The sequence below is a fragment of the Globicephala melas genome, chromosome 1 (genome assembly GCF_963455315.2).
Source record: "Globicephala melas chromosome 1, mGloMel1.2, whole genome shotgun sequence".
In the NCBI taxonomy this organism is placed as follows: Eukaryota; Metazoa; Chordata; class Mammalia; order Artiodactyla; family Delphinidae; genus Globicephala; species Globicephala melas.
The window spans coordinates 74,478,213-74,495,633 of record NC_083314.1 but is presented as its reverse complement, the minus strand read 5'-3'; the positions used below and the strand labels follow the sequence as shown (position 1 = coordinate 74,495,633).

Here is a 17,421-nt window from a genome sequence, read left to right as displayed (position 1 = left end):
AGTTTGAGTGGTTACAGTCCTGGGGGTGTGGCCACGTCTGATGAGCTGCTTCCAGGGGGTGCCTGTGGGAGGACGCGGAGGACCGATGACAGCAGCTGGCCAGGCCTCTGAGATGACCCTCCCCTGTGTACTGCCTTTAAAGTCCTGAAGCTCACTGAGGGCAGCTCACTGAGGGCAGCTCACGAGGGCTCTTGATTCTGGGGCCACTGCGTGCGTGCGTGCGTGCGCGCGCGCGTTGTCTTTTTGTGTTCTGGCCACGGGGGCTGTATCGCTTAGTCTGAAGTTCAGTGAAGTGCACATCTGGAACTTCGGGAGAGAATACGGCAAGGCCTGGGTCTGGGGCTGCCTTCTGTTCCCTCTACTCAATTCCAATCAGTCTCAGAGGGAATATCACAGTATCTCTGATCACAGCAGTTCCAAGAATCACACACACACCACCACAGTTGAAGAATATTTAACTTTTCTTAAAAAAAAATCTTAACCATGAAAGGAAGAAAATAAAAGAGTATACATTATTTTAACAGCAAAACAGTCATTTCCATATCTGTATTTTATATATATTATATATATTTATATATATATATGTATATATACACCTAGCACAGTGTGTATATTCTATTAGTCTGTGGGGAGTGGAGTGGATGTGGTAATAGGGGCCAAGGCTGTGGTGGCCCCTGGGGATGGTCCTAGGTTAGTTTAGGGACTCCAGCATTCAAACCCCTACCCCCACCTCCCTGGGGCCCAGTTTTCAGCTCTGTACCTGATACACTGGTTTTCTATAGGGAGAGGGTGGGGCAGGGTGGACACAGGTGGGGTAAGAAGTTCCCCTGAAGATGAGAAGTCCTAGGAGGGAGGGAGTAGCTCAGCACCGAGCTGCAGAGGCTAGGCTCTCTGGCCAGGCGGGGCCGGAAGCTGGATGCCGCCTTGCCCACGGGAGGTGGGGGGGCGGAGCGCTCAGGGCTGGCTCCACCTTTGGGCCCTGATCCTGGAGCTGGGCTGCTGACAAAGAGATACAAGTGAACCTCCTCTTCCCTTAGCAGTCCCTCTGTAACTGCCTTCGGCACGCCAGGATCAGAAACAAAAAAGGTCAAAGTTATTTACAATAGCAAAGATGCACATACAATACATACATATTTATAGGAAACCAAAGTGACAAAGAGGAGAGGTGGAGACACCCGCCCCAGCCTTGGGCTCTGTGGAGAAGGGAGGGGAGGAAGAAAGTGCATTTACACTGGAGCCGCCTCCTTTCACCCACACACACAGGCGTGCACATCCGTGGGACGAGGGGGGCCTTTCAGATGCAGTCAGCATGCTTAGGAGACACAAGGCCTCGAAGGGTTGGGCTGAAGGGAGGGGAAAAGACACGGAAACTTGACTCCAATCTGAGCAGACCAAGCAACATGCGCATCTCCCCCCGGTCTTGGCTGGAGCTGTCTCTTCAGCCGCCTGCCTCCACCGCGGGGAGGAGGTTTGGGCTTTGGGCTACCCCCCCCCCCCCCGGAGCCCTGCCTCAGGCCAGTCCCTAGAGGAGGAGTCGGGACGCGGAGGATTCGGTGGTTTGGACAGCTACAGTCCTGGGGAAGTGGCCGAGTCCGCCAGGCCGTCTTCCAGCGGGGCGTTGTGGCCTGCAGGGATGTGGGGATGGCAGTGAGGGGCTGGCCTCTGAGATGACCCTCCCTGTGTTCCGCCTGCAAAGCCCTCAGGCTTGTGAGAGCAGCTCTTCAGTGCCATCCTTCCGTGACAAGGCATTCTCCTCCTCCAGAAACCCTGGAGTTCCCTGTGCGACCCGGAAAGGGCTGCGTACTGAACCCCACTTCTGTTCTGTCGGCCCCCAAAGCCCACGGGTAGGTATGGGTCTGTCTTCCTAAGCTGGAACACAGCCATGGCCCTGGCCCATGCAATCTGCTTCTGAACCACTTCTTAAGAACAGGTTTCAGATGTGAGACGAGGCTCCCCCTGGTTTGTTATCTCCATAACCCAAGGGAAAAGAGGGTTCAGTTATAAGTTTCCCAGTTTTAGGGGAGCTTCCGTGCGCCTTCCCTAAAATGACCTCTTTCTGAAGCTGAGGGAACGAATGAATGAACTGTACTCAGGGGGAGACGAGGCCCCTTCTCAGAACTCCCGCGTCCTCACACTGCACGGCAGTGCTTCCTCAGGAGCCGGAGGTCTTCTCCCTGCACACCCCACCCCACCCCCGGAGGACTTCACTCACCGTCCTCAGGGCAGGGCCCCAGTTCGCAGCTGTCCCTGGAGTCAGAGGCCAGGTGCTCCTTGGCTGGAGGGGACAGGGAGCTGTCTATCCATCTAGCTGCCTCTGTGTGGAAACCGCCCACAGGCGTGGTACCACCAGACGACTCTCCCCCGAGGGACCTGAGCAGCTCTTTGTGGGCCAGCTCCATGTCCTGGAAGAGTTGTAGAGGGACATCTGCTCTCAAGCCGCTCTGTTCATGAGCCCCTGGGGAAGGGGCAATGCCCTCTTCTCCGTGGGGTCCAGGGGATGGGTTGTGCTTGAGGGCGGCTGGCTGGGCTGAGGGTAGAGCCCCAGGCCAGGATCTAGGGCTCCCATGGAGACACACCGTGTAGCTCACTCGTGTGGGTGATGGGTCTCGGCGCAGTGGACTGAGGCCTCCAGGGTCCCAAGCCCTTACCTTGAGCCTGTTGAGCTTGACGGTGAGCTGCTCGATGGTACGGAAGATCATGCCCATGTCCCTGAGGGCCAGGCTAGGGGGAGAGCGGCCCAGGCGCCTTTGATCTTCATTGCCTTCCCGCAGCGCGGGCCGAGGCGCCGGCTGCCAGGCAGGGAGGCCATCGGGCTGGGAGGGCCCCACGCGTGCCCCTGAGGGGTCAGTGCTTGAGTCCAGGGGTCCTGCCGGCATGCTCACGTAAAAGCAGTTTCCTGTCCCCAGCAAGACAAAGCGATTAGGAGGCAAACAGAGAGGAAGTCTAAACCATCTTCCGCTCCCCTGGTGTTCCCCAGGCCGGCTGACGGGGCCAGGGAAGCCATCCTGCAGACGAGCTCGGAGTAGGCTGGCCTCGTGCTGCCTACCAGTCTCCCAAAAGCCCTTCTCTGCCAGAGAGCCTTCGAGATGGCGACTTTGCTCAGCTTGGCCCAGAGCAGGGGAGATGCTTAGTGGTGGAAGCTAACGGAGAAGGGGCAGCGTGGTTGTGTTTCTTCTGGGAAAGGGGAGCGGCTCCCATTCCCTGAAGGAAGGGTAAAGAGGGCGTGGGCTGGTTTTAGGCACTAGCCTCCTTCCCTCTGCCCCATCTCAGGCTCTGCTGCTGAACTTCGACACGGTGCCCTGCCCCAACTGCCACCTATTTCACGATCCTCGAGGTACCTCAACTCATCAGAGGGGGTCGGGGACACACAGAGAAGGACGTAAGGCTGACTGACAGGGCAGTAAGCATAGCTAAGTGCCCAGGAGCCTGCAAGGCCACGTAAGCCCTTTTCCACAGTGACACTGGATGGTGGCTAGTGTCGGGGAGAGGTGGCTCAGAATGTCGGGCTAAGGACACTGGGCCCTGGGCGCTGGGCCAGGCTTCCCCGCCCCCTTTCGTGACTAAGCAGAGCTGCTTAACCCTACTGCTTTGAGCCGCTCTCGCGAGGGGCTGGCACAGGGTCCATTCTTCCGTCTTCAGGCCCACGTCCTACTCCTCACCCATTCCAGACGGTTCAGGGAGTATGGACGCAGGTGTGTGGCCACGTGACTGCAGGCAAGGGTCTAACACCTGAAGTCCAGTTCTGCCCCCGTGGGCCTGCATTCTAGCCCTGGCCTGTCTCTGGCTCCAAGGAGAAGTTCATTACCCGTAGCCTTTGCTCCGCCTTCCACTTCGGGTGGCTCAGGCTCTGACTGGCCACTCTCTGGTAGTGCAGGGACAACTTTGCTGCCTGCCACCTCAGCTGCACCGACACCACCACCAGGGACAGTAGAGACTGAGAGAGAAGGAGAGGGAAGGGAGAGAGAACAGGAAGGAGAGGGAGAAGGAAGGGGGGAGGGAGCAGGGGTGGAGAAAAAGGGAAGAACAAAGTGAACGCAAGATCACACATGATTATACCCCAGGGAGCTGAAGACAGCCGCTCCAACAATTCACCAGAGGAGAGAGCAGGGAGGCCAGGTCCCAGAAACCCAGGAGAGAGCACACACCTTGGGCAGATGGAAAGAAAAATGCTCCTGGAAAAGGAGGCAGAGCTGGGCACTAGGGGAGGAAAGGAGACCCCCTAGCACTAACATGGACCCCCCACCCCCCCCCACCTCAACCCCTCGAAAGCATCCCGTGCTTCAGTTCATCTTTCCTGCTGCACTCCTCAGACCAGGCTGCCCTCTCTTCAGCTTACTCTTCCCTCCCTCCCCCGAGCTCCGGCCAGACAAACCTGCCCTGAGTCCCCATCCCGGCCAGTCTTGGCTTTTCCTGTCTTACAGCCCACGGCATTCCACAAGCCGGGCGCCCTCCCTACGTCCCTGCTCACTCAACACAGCCCCACACTCCCCATGCGTCTCCCCAGCCTTGTCCTCAGCCCCTAGTCTTGGCTCCACCTCTAGCCCCGCTGCCACCTCCATCCTACACGCCAATTCCTTCGCTGCTATCTGGAGTCACCTGGGAACGAAGCTCCCGAGAAGAGCCCCACTTTTCCTCAGAACTGGAAAAGCAGTGACAAACGCTAGCAGAAACTTTTACTGACAGTTGATTTGTGCCAAGCAGTCGTAATACCCTTATATTGTAGAATGGAGTCCAGAGGTGATTCAGATTTTTGCCTAAGGTCACACGGGTACTAAGCGACGGAGCTAGGACTCTGCACCTAAGCCGTCCGACCCCAAAGCCTTTGCGTGATAGCAACATGTCTCCTTCCCCCAGGATCTGGACGAGCCTCTGCACACATGGTTTGCAGGACAGAGGCGGGGAAGGAAGTAGCCATCTGGAAGACTCAGCGCTACCCGAGCAAAATTGGGCGTGTGTCTCCCCAGTGGACACCCCGATGTCTTTTACCTTTTCTCACAACTTTGTAACTTCCTGTTGCCTCTGTGCTCGAAGCTTCTTCCTCTGGATTCCTGTCCAGCTCAGGAGATTCCCAGATCCCAGAATTCCTGGTCCTTGGGGGCAGGTGTTCCAGAGAACAGAGAGCCGTGTCCTCCTGCTGGCCCCGCTCTGGCCCTGAGAGCGGGGCACTGTCCCCTTCACCCCCAGTGGGAGCTCGCCCTGGGGAGCCTGGGTCCCAGGGGTGAGAAGTGATGCTGATGACGGAAGGTGTAGGTGTCAGGTTGTCCTCGGGCTCCCCAGAAGTCTGTGGGTCCATGGGGCGACCTGGCAGCAGGCTCCACAGGATCAGGTGCCGCAGGTTCTCCACTGGAGGGGAAACAGGGCGATGGCTTCCTGGAAACAGGACTACACACCTCGCCAGTCGGGGGAGGGTGCAGAGGTGGCAGGAGGGCCACTGCTCCCCTCTCCCACAGCAATCTTGGTGAAACTTCTCCAGTCACAGGGTGGAGCTGTGGGACTCTGGCCAACCAGCTGGGTGGGTGGGTGGGGGGACAGGAATGACAATTGTCTCTCTGCATCCATCTCTCCTCAAACACAACAGGGAGAGCCTTTGAGCAGGTAAGAGAGTGGGGTGTCTGCCATGGTGTTCACAATGGCCATGCTACTGGGGCACCGGGGGGCTGACGGTTGGGGCCACGAGGCACTCACCGTCCTCCAGGGCTGCATCGGCGAGTCCTTCCATGAACAGAGGGCCTGGGAGGGGCAGGAGGATGGGGTCCCTTGTCCTGCTGCCCCTGTTCTCTCCATCCAGGGAGGCAGAAGGGTGAGGCAGCGTACCCAGCTCCTCTTCTTCTATGCTGCCCTCCTGCTTGGGGCCCTCTAGCAGGACCGGGTGCTTCCCTTTGACCCTCTGCTGGGGCCCAGTGCCTGTTTTGGATGGGAGGACAGTGTAAGACAGGGAAAGAGGGAAGCTACGTATGGGTTGATCCCAGGCCCAGCTTTGGGTTCAAGGGGCTGGGAACACTGCCTGATTCCACAATGTTTACTGAGCACCTACTATGACCAGGCACTGTCCCAGGCTCTTGGCATACATCCGTAAATAAAACAGAGATCCCCGCCCTACGGAACTTAAATTCTAGTGGACGGACATAAAGAAAAATAAAATAAGTAAACTGTCTACATAAATTAGAGAAGTGCTACAGGAAAGAAGAAAACATGGCGCAGGGTGTGGGAGGTCAGGAACGCTGGTATTAAACCGAGTGGTCAGAGAAGGTATATTGGTGCAAAGCTGACACCTGCACAAAGACTTGAAGGGTGTGCGGGAGTTAGAAGCATTCTAAGCAGAAGGAAACAGAAAAGGGACCCAGCCAGGGAGCCCACCGGGGAGATTTCTCTCTAAACATGAGACCCTAAGTTATTTCACATAAAAACTCAACGAGAATTCTGTCTGAGACCCTTCTGCCCCTGCCAATCCCATCCCGGCGACTGTACCTTCAGCCCTTTGGGCTCCCTATCCCTGCCCCCACAAGACTCCTGTGTCTGCAGATGTGAGTGCATTCTGCTCTCCGTTAGGCACCCCCGGACCTGACCGCCCCTCTCTTCCTCCCCTGCTCGATACCTGGCACCCAGAGAGCCCAGGTTGAGAGCTCTGTTCAAGTGAGCTGGCCCACATTCGCTTCAGCCTGTTCTCTTTCCTCTTCCAGACTCTTTCTTCCTCACTGTTTCTTCTCTACCCTTATCAAAACCTCACACCTCTGGCCCCGACAGCCCTCTCCCATCACCCCCACAGGCACACCTGACCACCTCCCTACTGTGCCTACAGAAAATGGAATGGGTTGGGCTCCCAAAAAGACAGCTCAGGGGACTTACCTCCAGGTACTGTCTCAGGCTCTGGCTCACTACGGAACACCTCGGAGTCATCCAGTCCTTCCCTGAGGGAAGAAACAGCCCAGGGTGAGAGAGGATCGCCTGCTGGGAAGTCTGGCTCTCTGCCAGCCAGGAGGAGGTGAAATTCCACTCAGGCCTCCTGAGTTGGGATGGGCAATGAAGGAGCAGGGCCCAAGGAGGGAGGGGTTTAGACTCCGGCACCTGCCGTCTGGCTGGCAACCTGGAGGGGAGGGTGGGTGTCGGCCAAGCTTCTCCTGGTCACGATTTTATACCCCCCACCCCACTTCAGGCACAGTCTCTACTACAGCCGAGTGGGGGGCTGCAGGGGGAGAGCAGACGGCGACGGAAGGCAGAGATGTGAGGGTACCTTCCGCCACCTGCCCGCTAACGTCTGCCGCTGAGGCTGCCCATCCCCAGGGGTGAAGGGCTTAGAAGCAGCAAACGAGTGGCCTGGAGTGGGGATGGTGAGGGGGCCTGGAGGGCTAAGCACCTGCTGGGTGTGGGGCTCTGGTGGGCTGGCTCCTGGGGGCCTGAGGGCGGCGGGTGGACGGGCTTTGGGGCGGCTCCAGGGTGCCTGGTGGCGTTCCGCACCGCCTCTTCTAAGAGCTCCATCCATCTGTTGTTCAGCAGGAACAGAGAGGACTGGTGGTGAGAACAGGACCGAGGCACACGGCCTCTCCCCTTACCGACCCCCTGCGTCAGAGCTGCGAAGCCCTTCGCCAGGCCCTGCTCTGAGGACCCCCTCTGCCCAGCGGGGTCCCCTTCCTTGCAGATCTGACTGGCTGCTCACATTGGGTTACATTACTCGCACCTACCAATTACTGAACACCAACGCTCTGTTACTCATTGTGCTAAGCATTCTATATCTATCTCTCTCTTTTTTTAATTAATTAATTAATTTTTGACTGTGTTGGGTCTTCGTTGCTGTGCATGGGTTTTCTCTGGTTGCGGCGAGCGGGGGCTACTCTTCGTTGCGGTGCGCGGGCTTCTCATTGTGGCGGCTTTTCTTGTTGCAGAGCACGGGCTCTAGGCACGCGGGCTCAGTAGTTGTGGCTCGCGGTCCCTAGAGCGCAGGCTCCGTAGTTGTGGCTCGCGGGCTTAGTTGCTCTGCGGCATGTGGGATCTTCCCGGACCAGGGCTTGAACCTGTGTCCCCTGCATTGGCAGGCGGATTCTTAACCACCGCGCCACCAGGGAAGTCCCTCTATCTCTCTTCTTTCTCTCAAAATAACTCTCAAGAGGTAGCATTATCCACATTTTGCAGATGAAAACCCGGAGTCTGAGAAACTGCCTGACTCAACCTATCTCCTCCCACCGTGCCACGCTGCCTCTGGCTGGCCACTGTTGGGAATACGGGTGACTGAATGCCCTGGGTGGGGATGAGGGTCCCGGAGGCAAAGGCCTTTGAAGAATGTGGGCATTTGCAACGCTTGATGGGGGAAGGGAAGAAAAACCCCAGGGGAAAGAAGGGGGGCCAGAGAAAGGAAAGCAGCCTCAGAAAGGCTGGAAGACTGCTGGGGACTCCTCCTCCCTAGGGCAGGCCTGCTCATGGGGTCAGGGGAGGTGACACGGTAAACCTCTCTACTCCTGTCTTATCTCCCACTTCCCCTCAAGGCCCCGTCCCGTGAATGCTCTGGGGCGCAGCCCTGGCCTCCCTGTTCACATCCTCATACACCACCCTGGTCCCAAGGGGACGGCGGTTACATGGGACCCCCCCCCCCCCGCAATCAGGCAATCCTCACGTGTTCTTGTCTGATGATGTCAATGCCACCAGCTCGTAGATCTGGGGTGGGCCCAGCTCGGAGGTACAGATAATGAAGAAGGCCCGTTTATCTGTGTGAGAGAGAGAAGGCAGAAGCGTCTGCATTGGCGGCGGCAGAGGCATGACTGCAGCCTGAGCCGAGGCGGCAGAGTGCGGACTTGGAGTCCTCACCCTCGGCCAGCTAAGAGTGCAGCGCCAGGCGGACCTGGGTCCTCAGAAGCACTTGGGGCTCGCTTACAGAGGACAGAGGCAATTCTGGGTCCCCTAATGCCATCTTCACAGCCACCCCCATTACCTCTCGCTTTCCGAACAGCGAAGGCTGAGGGGTGTACGGTGCTTAGGGTTTATAAAACTGCATCACACCCATCCTCCCTTTACACCCCCCTCCAAGAGACAGACCTCACCCCCCGTGTTACAGATGAAGGAAGCGATGAGCCCAGAGAATCTGGCTGCCTGGCTCTTGCTCCAGAGCCCTTCTTGTACACACTCTGCTTCTCACTGAAATGCTCTGAGCACTGGACCAGGCTCTGGACGGTGGGCGCGTCCGTCTTCTGCAAGGGAGCTCTGCCCGTCACTTTTGCAGCAGGAAGGCTTGTCCTGCTCTTCTCTGCCCAATTCTGCTACCTCATCCTCAGTGCCCACATCCCATCCTGCCTCAGAGGACAGGAACCACGCTGTCCTCCCTCATCTTGGTCTCCCTCCTACCCATCACCCTACCCCACGTTGGACCACATCCTCCTGCTTCAGTGAGTCAGGGCTGGGAGGAAAGGAACACAGGTGGGCTGATAAGTTCTGTACAGCCCAAGATCGGCCCCGCATCACCCAGTGCTCGCTGGACCCGAGTAACAGGGCTCACGGCCCCGGGGTGTGGGCCGGCTGGGACTGTCTCCTCACGGGTACCTGTGGCCACGGAGCGGATGAGCACAGCATTGAGCTTGAGCACCGGGCTGAAGGTCTGCTTGCTGTCCGAGGAGCCCACGGCTGTCTTGCTGTGACACTTCAGCAGCAGCTTCTCATCCTGTTTCTGCAGCAGCACGAGGAGGTCCTCCAGCAGCAGCACGTGGAGGTCTGGAGGGGTGCGGTGCTTGTGAGGTGTTCTCTGTGGCCCACTCATCCCCCATTAACACGTGGGGTACCAGAGGCTCTTGGACAGGCATCTCCAGGATCTAGGAAGCCCTGGAGTCTGGTGACCTCTGACTGCTTTGTTTTTGGTCCTTCCTCCCCATGCTGTGCTTAAGGAGCCCTGAGCTCTCGTCCCCAGTCGTGTTTCAAGCTGCCTCCTTACCATCCCTTTAGAGCACCGGGTACAGGGCTTATGGTCCAGAGAGGGAAGAGCCCAGGGGCAGTGCCCTAGGTTCCCTCTTGGCCCCAGTCCCCTGGCACTTACCCAAGGTCTTATCTTTGCTGATTCTCCAGGTCAGGGGCCCCTCATGGATCATCTTTCTGGTTGTAAGATCCAGACTCTGTTACGAAGACACCATATATTCAACAAGTATCTGAAAACCTAGACATTGTGCTAAGGTGCTGGGCACCAGTGGTGAACAAGAGCAGTCCTCGCCCTCACACTCCTGTGGGGGATGCAGACAAGTAAAAAGGCGACTACAGAGTCACGTGCCACGTGCTGTGCTGGGGGATATGCCGATGGTTCTGGCAGGGGTCTCTCTACCCGCTACTACGTGCTGTGTACTCTCCTAGGATCACTCTGCTTCACCTGCCCTTTCCCTCAGCTTTATGTTCTCCCGAATGACCTTCACCTTTACCTTGAGTTTATTCCCATCCCCTGCTCTCCCAGACTGAGTTCGAACATCTGGCCTTTATGGTAGGGCTGTCTGCCCTTGTCTGTCTCGGGATGGGGTGACAATGGTAACCGGGGCTGTGTGTATTCCAGGGTCCCCATCGCGCCATCCTATCACAGACGGGCCCAGGTCTCCTCCCCTCCACCTTCTCCAGGTCCTGACCGGAGCTCTGCTCCTAAGGGTGCCCAAGAGGTACGTGCGCCATGTGGGGCTGACGACGCTGCAGCCTCAGCCTCCTACCTTGAACTCCGCTGCCAGGGGGTTGCTGGCCCTCTCCAGGGAGGTGGTATCCAGACGTTTCTGGTAGCCCTCTAGACGGTGCCGGTTCTCTGTCTGCTTCACTGCTTCATTCACGTACTTGAGAATTTCCCGGCACTGATCCCGGGCCCGGCAGAGTTTCTCGTGCTCAGAGGTGCCACCTACCCACGGGGCAGAGAGGAGGTGGTGAGGGCTCCTGCCCGAGAAGTCTGTCAGAGCCTGAGAGTGCCTGGCTACCAATAGCCGCTGGCCAGTCGCCAACCAGCAGGGATGGGTGTAGATATGCCACCCTTGCCTAACTTGGACCTCAATCGTAAGGACAACTTATACTGAGGGTCCTTGTGTTTCAGACCAAGGCTCTGAAGACACCGATAGCTCTTGGGAATTCCCGCCACAGCCACTCTACGGGTGTGGAGGACAGGAACGGGGACAGGGACTGTGGGTGATGACAGTGATGGTGTGTGTCTCCCTCTAGGAACACCTGTTCAAATCAGGTTGTGGCTCTTCCCACTTCTACACACTGACGCCAGCATCCCACACTTGAGGTGGTGAAAGCTGCTCAGGATCCCAGGGACAGTGACAACCTGGGGTTAGACCCCCCTGTTCAGCACGGTCCCCTACTCCCGTGGAGTAAGCACACATGGCTGTATCTTTTGTGCATCTCACAGAGACGTCCAGCAGGGGGATCAACAGGGCTAAAATCCGGCCACAGCCTCTGGCGTGGGACCACGATCCTCAGAGGAGCCAACGTGCCCTCTGTGCGCTAACCTGTGTCCCTCAGATGCTTCCCTCTGATCTGCACAGACGCCCCACACAGGCCAGAGGCAGCCCTTACCTCCTCCTGCTGCTCAGTACCTGAGTTTTGCCCAAGCACATTGACCATCGTTACCTTCGAGAGTGACCACAACAACACAAGGACGAAGACCCTGAAGACCAGAGAGGTCAAGCGACTTGCTAAGGACACAAAGCAAGTCAGCGCTAGAACCAGGGTCCGAGCTGCGGGCTGCTGCCTCCCAATGCCAGCCTTCTGGGAGCCCTACCCTCCGTGTGCTTGATGATGTTCTCCAGCAGCAGTGGGTACTTGGTGAGCCGCTGCATCTCAGAGATGATGAGGTCTCTAAGCTGCAGCCGCCGGCACTGAGGGTGGCTCTCAGCCTCCTAGACACAAGGAGGAACAGAGGAAGACGACAGCCTGGATTACGAGCTGGCTGTGAGCTCAGGACACGGAGGACTGTGCGAACGCCGAATAGGTCCTAATCCCAGAGGATCACTCAGAAACAGAGGTGGCAGCTTCGTGCTTAAATATTTAGGGAAAGGTTGGTGGAGGCAGGAAGACAGTAGCCCAAGAAGGGGATGTGGTCAAATAAGCCACATAAAGCAGGTATTATTCCCACTTTATAGACAAGGAAACTGAGATCCATCTAAGTAAATACAGGCACTGGTAGGTGAGCGGGGCCTTCTGATGGCCAGTCCAGTGTCTCCGTCTTGAGAGCGAGTATGTGTCAGTGTTTCTGAAGAGGGGGCGTTGGGGAGGGCGTGGATGGAGCAGCAAGTTGCCGTTTACCCTCCCCTGTAGAGAGAAGAGGCCAAGCGCCTGGAGCTGGGGGCCAGGAGGGCAGTCCAGGAGATGGTGAACCCGGTTAACTGTCCCCCTCCGCCTTACTGGGTGAGCTATGACTGAACTGGCTGCTTTCAGTGGCGATGAGGCGACGCCGAGCGTACCTGCATGAATAGCTGGAACCGGCTCTCCTTGCGCTGCCTGGTCTTGATCAGTTCCAGGGCGATGGACTGATAGGAGCAGAACTGCGCGGCCACCTGCTGGAGCTCCTCCCGGGCGGGGCCATCGAACTGCAAGGCAGAAGGGACACCACACGGCCCCGGCCTCACATCCCTGCCTGGGACAGCTCCCCCCCACCTCCTCTGCCACCTCCTCCAGGCCTGGGCAGCCGTACCCGAGCCAGCATGAGGTCACTGACTTCTTTGATGATGGGGCCCTCCTCCCGGAGTTTCCTCATGGCTTCACACCAGGAATCTGGGGCAAGGAGAAAAGACAGAAGTGCCTGGGGTTGAGCCGCATGGCCAGGCCCTTCATGACGAGAGAAGAGGGATCTGACGGCAGGGCCGTGGGGTAGGGTCTCAAGTCATTTCACTTGTGGGGGGCTGGAATGCCGATGTTCAGGCTGCATGTCAGTTTCTCTCACCAAAGAGGACTGTTGGGGGCTATCTGCTCGGGGGGTCCTGGCATGCGGGCAGAGCTGGGGCAGAAACCTGAAGGCTGGCCAGGGAAGGGGGCAGGCGGGGTGGGCTCCTCACTGTGGATCTCGATGAGCTCGGGCAGGTTGGGGAAGAGCCGTGCCAGCTCCTCCCGGGGCAGCAGGCCCTCCTTCTTCATCCGCTGGTAGAAGATCAGGTCCAGCACCCGGAGTGTGCGCAGATGGGAAGCCTCTGTCACAAACAGCTCTGAGCGGGGGCAGTGACAAGAAGGGGCAGAAAGACAGAGGGAAAGCCCGTCAGCAAGGATCTCGTGACCTCCAAACCACCTTTGGTGCTGGTTTCAGATGGTGCGTCAACTTCTCTCTCCCCAGGGGCCAGAGCTGAGGTGGCCCTTACAGGGACCACAATGCAGCCGCTCTCGGCCCCAGGCCCCCCACTATTTTCTCTACCACCATCTGCGCCTGAGGCGCCCTGCACCTGTTCCCGCTTGAGTCTCACCGTTGATGACCTCCTGCCGGTCAATCTCCCTCTGGCTTAGCCCAGCCACCACATCCTTGCCCACTGTATGCTGCCAGTTTTGGGCGTCGGGCTCTGGCTCCAGGTCAGACAGTTGGCCCAGATCATCTTCTAGGAGGTTGGGGAGGAGGGCATCTGTGCAAAACCCCAAGCTGGGGGACTCAATGCTCCTGGGGGAAAACAGGCAGCTCAGCGTCACACGGAGCAAAAACTCAAACACGGGGTTTGTCCCTCCGCCTCCTGCCCACCCTGCTTGCCCAGGGCCCATGGGAAGCCAGTGGGCCACGAAGAGGAGCTGCACCACCAGCTGGCCCCTGGAAGCGGAGCGGGGGCAGCTGAGCACGGCTGGGACACGGACACCTAACAGAGGCGCTACGGCACCCATCACTCACCTGCGGCCCATTTTGGGGGTGAAGGGAGGGGTTGGGTTCTCAAGAGACCTGTGGAGAGAATGTCAACTCTCAGCAACCCTCTGCTCCTACCCGGCCCCCAAGATATCAGCGGGCTGAGCCCCTGAGCCCCGCCCACCTGGTGGAGAGGCTGGAGGCAGAGGACGAGGCTGACTGGTGGAGGCGGGCGGCCTCTGCGGCCGCGTCCATGTCCACGTCGCTGCGAGAACGGGGCACGTTCTCTGCCTTCCGGGACCGCTTCATCTCCTCCCGGCCCTTCAGGCTCTCAGAGCGGCCCAGGCGAATCTCTGAGCGAGAACTGGATGGAGAGGGCAAAAGACCTTGGGGTCTTATATCTGGCCAGTTTTGACCTGCTGCTCCATCTCAGGGGTGCCTCAGCGCTTCCACCCCAAACACCAGACCCAAAGGGTCCCAACTCTACAAAATCCTTCCTTTCCCCAGCCCAGCTGGATGGAGAGCGCCTCTCAACTTCCTTGCGACTGGTCAGGAAGGGAACCCAACAGGAAGGTGAAATCTGGGACTAACAGAATCAGACTTGTGGGGTGTCCGGATGCCAAAGACCCCAAGTCCCCGTCAGGAAAGCTGTGGACACCAGAGTCCCTCATCAGGGACAGCAAGGTCCCACCTTCCCCGCCCCTGGCCCTCTCGGGGCCAGCTCATCTGGCCCTCTGCTTTGGGACAGGTCGGCTCCCACCTTGGGCTCTGCTTGAGGCGGATGTCTCCTTTCACAAGATCTTTTAAGAGGGAAGTAGAAGCACCCTCTTCACACACTCTAGTATTCTCCACACTGCCTGTCAGAAAATTCTCTCTGCTGTTGGATTCCCACCCCTCCAGTTGTGATGTGGATTTCTTCTGTTCTTATCCTGACAGCATCCTTCCTAGGCTTCCAGTCCCCTCTTGGGAGCAGACCAGCTTGGGAGGGTGCTTACAGGGGCCTGTTTACTGATGGGCAGGAACCTGCTCCCTGGCCTACCGTGCTTGGCCACTGAGTATCTGTGGGGCTTGATGAGATGCTGACGACTGGGTGTTGCTCTTTTCTGAGTCCTGCAGTGCATCAGCCCTGTGACAGCTGGCATCTCTGACCCCTGGCTGCCCCAGGATGGTGCCTCCCCCCATGGTCCTGCTGGGCTAGTTCTTTGCTGACATTATTACTAATCTACATCCTGCTCTGCCTCTAGGACAACAGAAGGCCTGGAGAGTCTGGAGAGCTCTTAACAGCACAGCAGGTTGCTGCGGAGAAGGAGCCAAATGCCTTGGTCTCCATTCATCAAGTCTCTCTGAACTGCCAGAGGGTCCCAACGCCGCTCCCCCGCCCAGGTCCTGGGGGTTCGTCTGCAGGGTTAGAAACCATACTGCCGGCTGATGCCCTACTGAACTCACCCCCTGACGTCTGACAGAACACTTCCAACACAGACTAACTCAAAACACCTTCACCAGTGCCCCACAATGGGTCACTTTAGCACCACAACAAACCTCATGCAATGAGGTTCCTGGGGCTTCTTTCAAGTACCCAGAAGTGAGTAATGATCCCACCAAGAAGTGAGGCATACAACCCACCTCTGGCCAAAAATTCCTAGACCACTGCTGTCTAGAATGGGGGGCTTCTTACACCTGTTTAGTTTCTACGACAACCTCTGACCCACCATGCTGCCGATGCCATTTCTTCTAAGATTGTCAGTGAAATTCAAAGATTGTCATCAAATTCAAAGGCTTCTGCTGAGAGTAGACTCAGAATCCCAATGAATGTCTCAGGGCAATTTTACCTAACAACTTGAAAAATACGTTTACAAATGGTCTCAAATATTGCCTCAAAATGTTGATAGTATATCTTATAATTGTATATTTGATACATCTGTGAGATCACACCTACCCCAGCAATCATATAATTTGTATGTTTAATTTACTCAGTAATAGTAGAACTCAACCTCTGACCCCAGTACACATCTAACCTTTATCTTGCCTAAATCTTGGTTAATTCTCACTATGGCAAAATCTTTTAATGAGTATTAAGCTTATAAAGGCTTAGTATAAACAAAAAGGAGTAACCCTGCATACAAGCAGGAATGTTTGACTTACAGTTTGATAATTAGTTATTTCAGGGGTAAAATGGTTTGACTAGTCAGGCTGCTGCATGCTGACTTGCCTTTGGGTCTGCCTTTAGTCCAGCTCAGCAGTGTACACAGGAACTAGTTTTGTATACACAAGACCACATTTACCGTACCTCAAGTGTGCCTTAAGGAATTTGCAGGGATATTTCTGACTACAGGCAGTTCTCACTTGAAGTGCTGGCTACAGAATTTTAGACGTGACCTGATGGCTGTCGTGCCACAGTCAAGAGCAAGTCTAAGAGTACATTTCACCACCAGAGAAGGGCTCTTCTTAGAATCCGGCCAGAGGTGGAGAATGTGAGCAATGTCACAGCCTCCATTCCCCTTTTGCTTCTTGAAAGAAGAGCAGTTTGCAGTTTGTTTTGCATCAATGACCTTTCTACTTCTTCGCTGAGATGTACATCTGAGGCCCAAGTTACACCGTCTGCCTTTAAACTAGCCAGCAGAACCTCATCTCTAACTCTCTTCTTCACGGATGCCCCAGACTGTCTTTAGCCTGACTTCCTTATTGCCAGGATTTCCCTTCGCCCCACTCTGTACTCTTCTCTAGCCTTGTCATTTAGGGTTTCCTGACTAGCTGCTTTATAACATAATCTAGTTCATTCTTGGGGTGGAGGCTACTGCGTGGCCAGGGGGTGAATCCAAAGGAAATTTTAAAGGCATATGGTTCTTGGACTGGAAGGTCAGAGGCCCTGCTCTCTCTCCCGCTGGCCTGATCACCAACACATAGGCGGGAAGGTTGGGGGAGAGGGAGAGAGCTCTATAGAGGGAGCCTTACAGTCTAGTGGGGGGTAAAGTAGCTGGCATTGAACCTTAGCCCTGAACCCTGCCCACGCTCCCCTCCCTGGGCAGCCAGCAGGCCCCAGCCAGCCACTGCTACCTGTCGCTCTCCAGCAGGTCCTCGGGAAAGCTTCCTGTCGAGAGTCGCTGCATCCCAGGCTCCGGGGCATCGTACTGCTGGTTGTTCTCAAAGTGCTGAATGATGTTCCTCACGTTGCCTGGTTTGACTGGAAGCGGAAGAAAGATAATGAAAGATACTCTGCTTTCTGTTCAGGAGTGACTTCTTGGGGCCCTCGCTCCCCTCTAGCCCAGAAGACAGCGATGAGCAAGCACGGATGAGAACAGCATGGGGCTGAGGGTCAGGAGACATGATGTGAGCCCTGGCTCTTCTACTGTGTGGCGTGGCACGGGCAGTCCCTCCCCCTTTCTGGGGGCTACTCTTTCCTGGGATGCAAAATGAGAGGGTTTGAAAGTGCACTTGCTACGGGTATTTCTTTTGGCTCTCACATTCTTTATTACAGTGGTTCTCATGCTTGAGAATCGTTACTAGGTTATTCCCAAGAGCCATATATGTGTTAAAAAAAAAAAGTTAGCCAGGAAGACCAAAAACACATCAACCTTGGTATAATTTGGCCAGGTTGCCAACTTTACCAAGCACTTCTCAAATTTATACTACTTTTAGAGTTCACTATTTCTGGTTTTTCTGTTCTTCCT

At 56.6% G+C, this 17,421-nt stretch overlaps 1 protein-coding gene across 8 annotated transcripts in view; it reads right to left on the bottom strand.

The window, feature by feature from the left end:
- Positions 1 to 438: 438 nt before the first annotated feature.
- ARHGEF11 (Rho guanine nucleotide exchange factor 11) overlaps positions 439 to 17,421 on the bottom strand; it is a 109,888-nt gene continuing 92,905 nt past the window's right edge. For all 8 annotated transcript variants that reach the window (XM_060297721.1, XM_060297734.1, XM_060297729.1 and 5 more), the window contains 20 exons: positions 16,808 to 16,934; positions 13,938 to 14,117; positions 13,802 to 13,849; positions 13,392 to 13,579; positions 12,993 to 13,139; positions 12,632 to 12,711; positions 12,402 to 12,527; positions 11,720 to 11,837; positions 10,662 to 10,840; positions 10,013 to 10,088; positions 9,526 to 9,693; positions 8,606 to 8,696; positions 7,355 to 7,480; positions 6,847 to 6,908; positions 5,686 to 5,904; positions 4,987 to 5,343; positions 3,806 to 3,934; positions 2,649 to 2,896; positions 2,213 to 2,402; positions 439 to 1,625 (listed from right to left, as the gene is read on the bottom strand). In XM_060297721.1, coding sequence (XP_060153704.1) covers positions 1,567 to 1,625; positions 2,213 to 2,402; positions 2,649 to 2,896; positions 3,806 to 3,934; positions 4,987 to 5,343; positions 5,686 to 5,904; positions 6,847 to 6,908; positions 7,355 to 7,480; positions 8,606 to 8,696; positions 9,526 to 9,693; positions 10,013 to 10,088; positions 10,662 to 10,840; positions 11,720 to 11,837; positions 12,402 to 12,527; positions 12,632 to 12,711; positions 12,993 to 13,139; positions 13,392 to 13,579; positions 13,802 to 13,849; positions 13,938 to 14,117; positions 16,808 to 16,934 — 2,918 coding nt within the window. In that variant the 3' untranslated portion in view covers positions 439 to 1,566. The remainder of the gene's footprint in view (positions 1,626 to 2,212; positions 2,403 to 2,648; positions 2,897 to 3,805; positions 3,935 to 4,986; positions 5,344 to 5,685; positions 5,905 to 6,846; positions 6,909 to 7,354; positions 7,481 to 8,605; positions 8,697 to 9,525; positions 9,694 to 10,012; positions 10,089 to 10,661; positions 10,841 to 11,719; positions 11,838 to 12,401; positions 12,528 to 12,631; positions 12,712 to 12,992; positions 13,140 to 13,391; positions 13,580 to 13,801; positions 13,850 to 13,937; positions 14,118 to 16,807; positions 16,935 to 17,421) is intronic.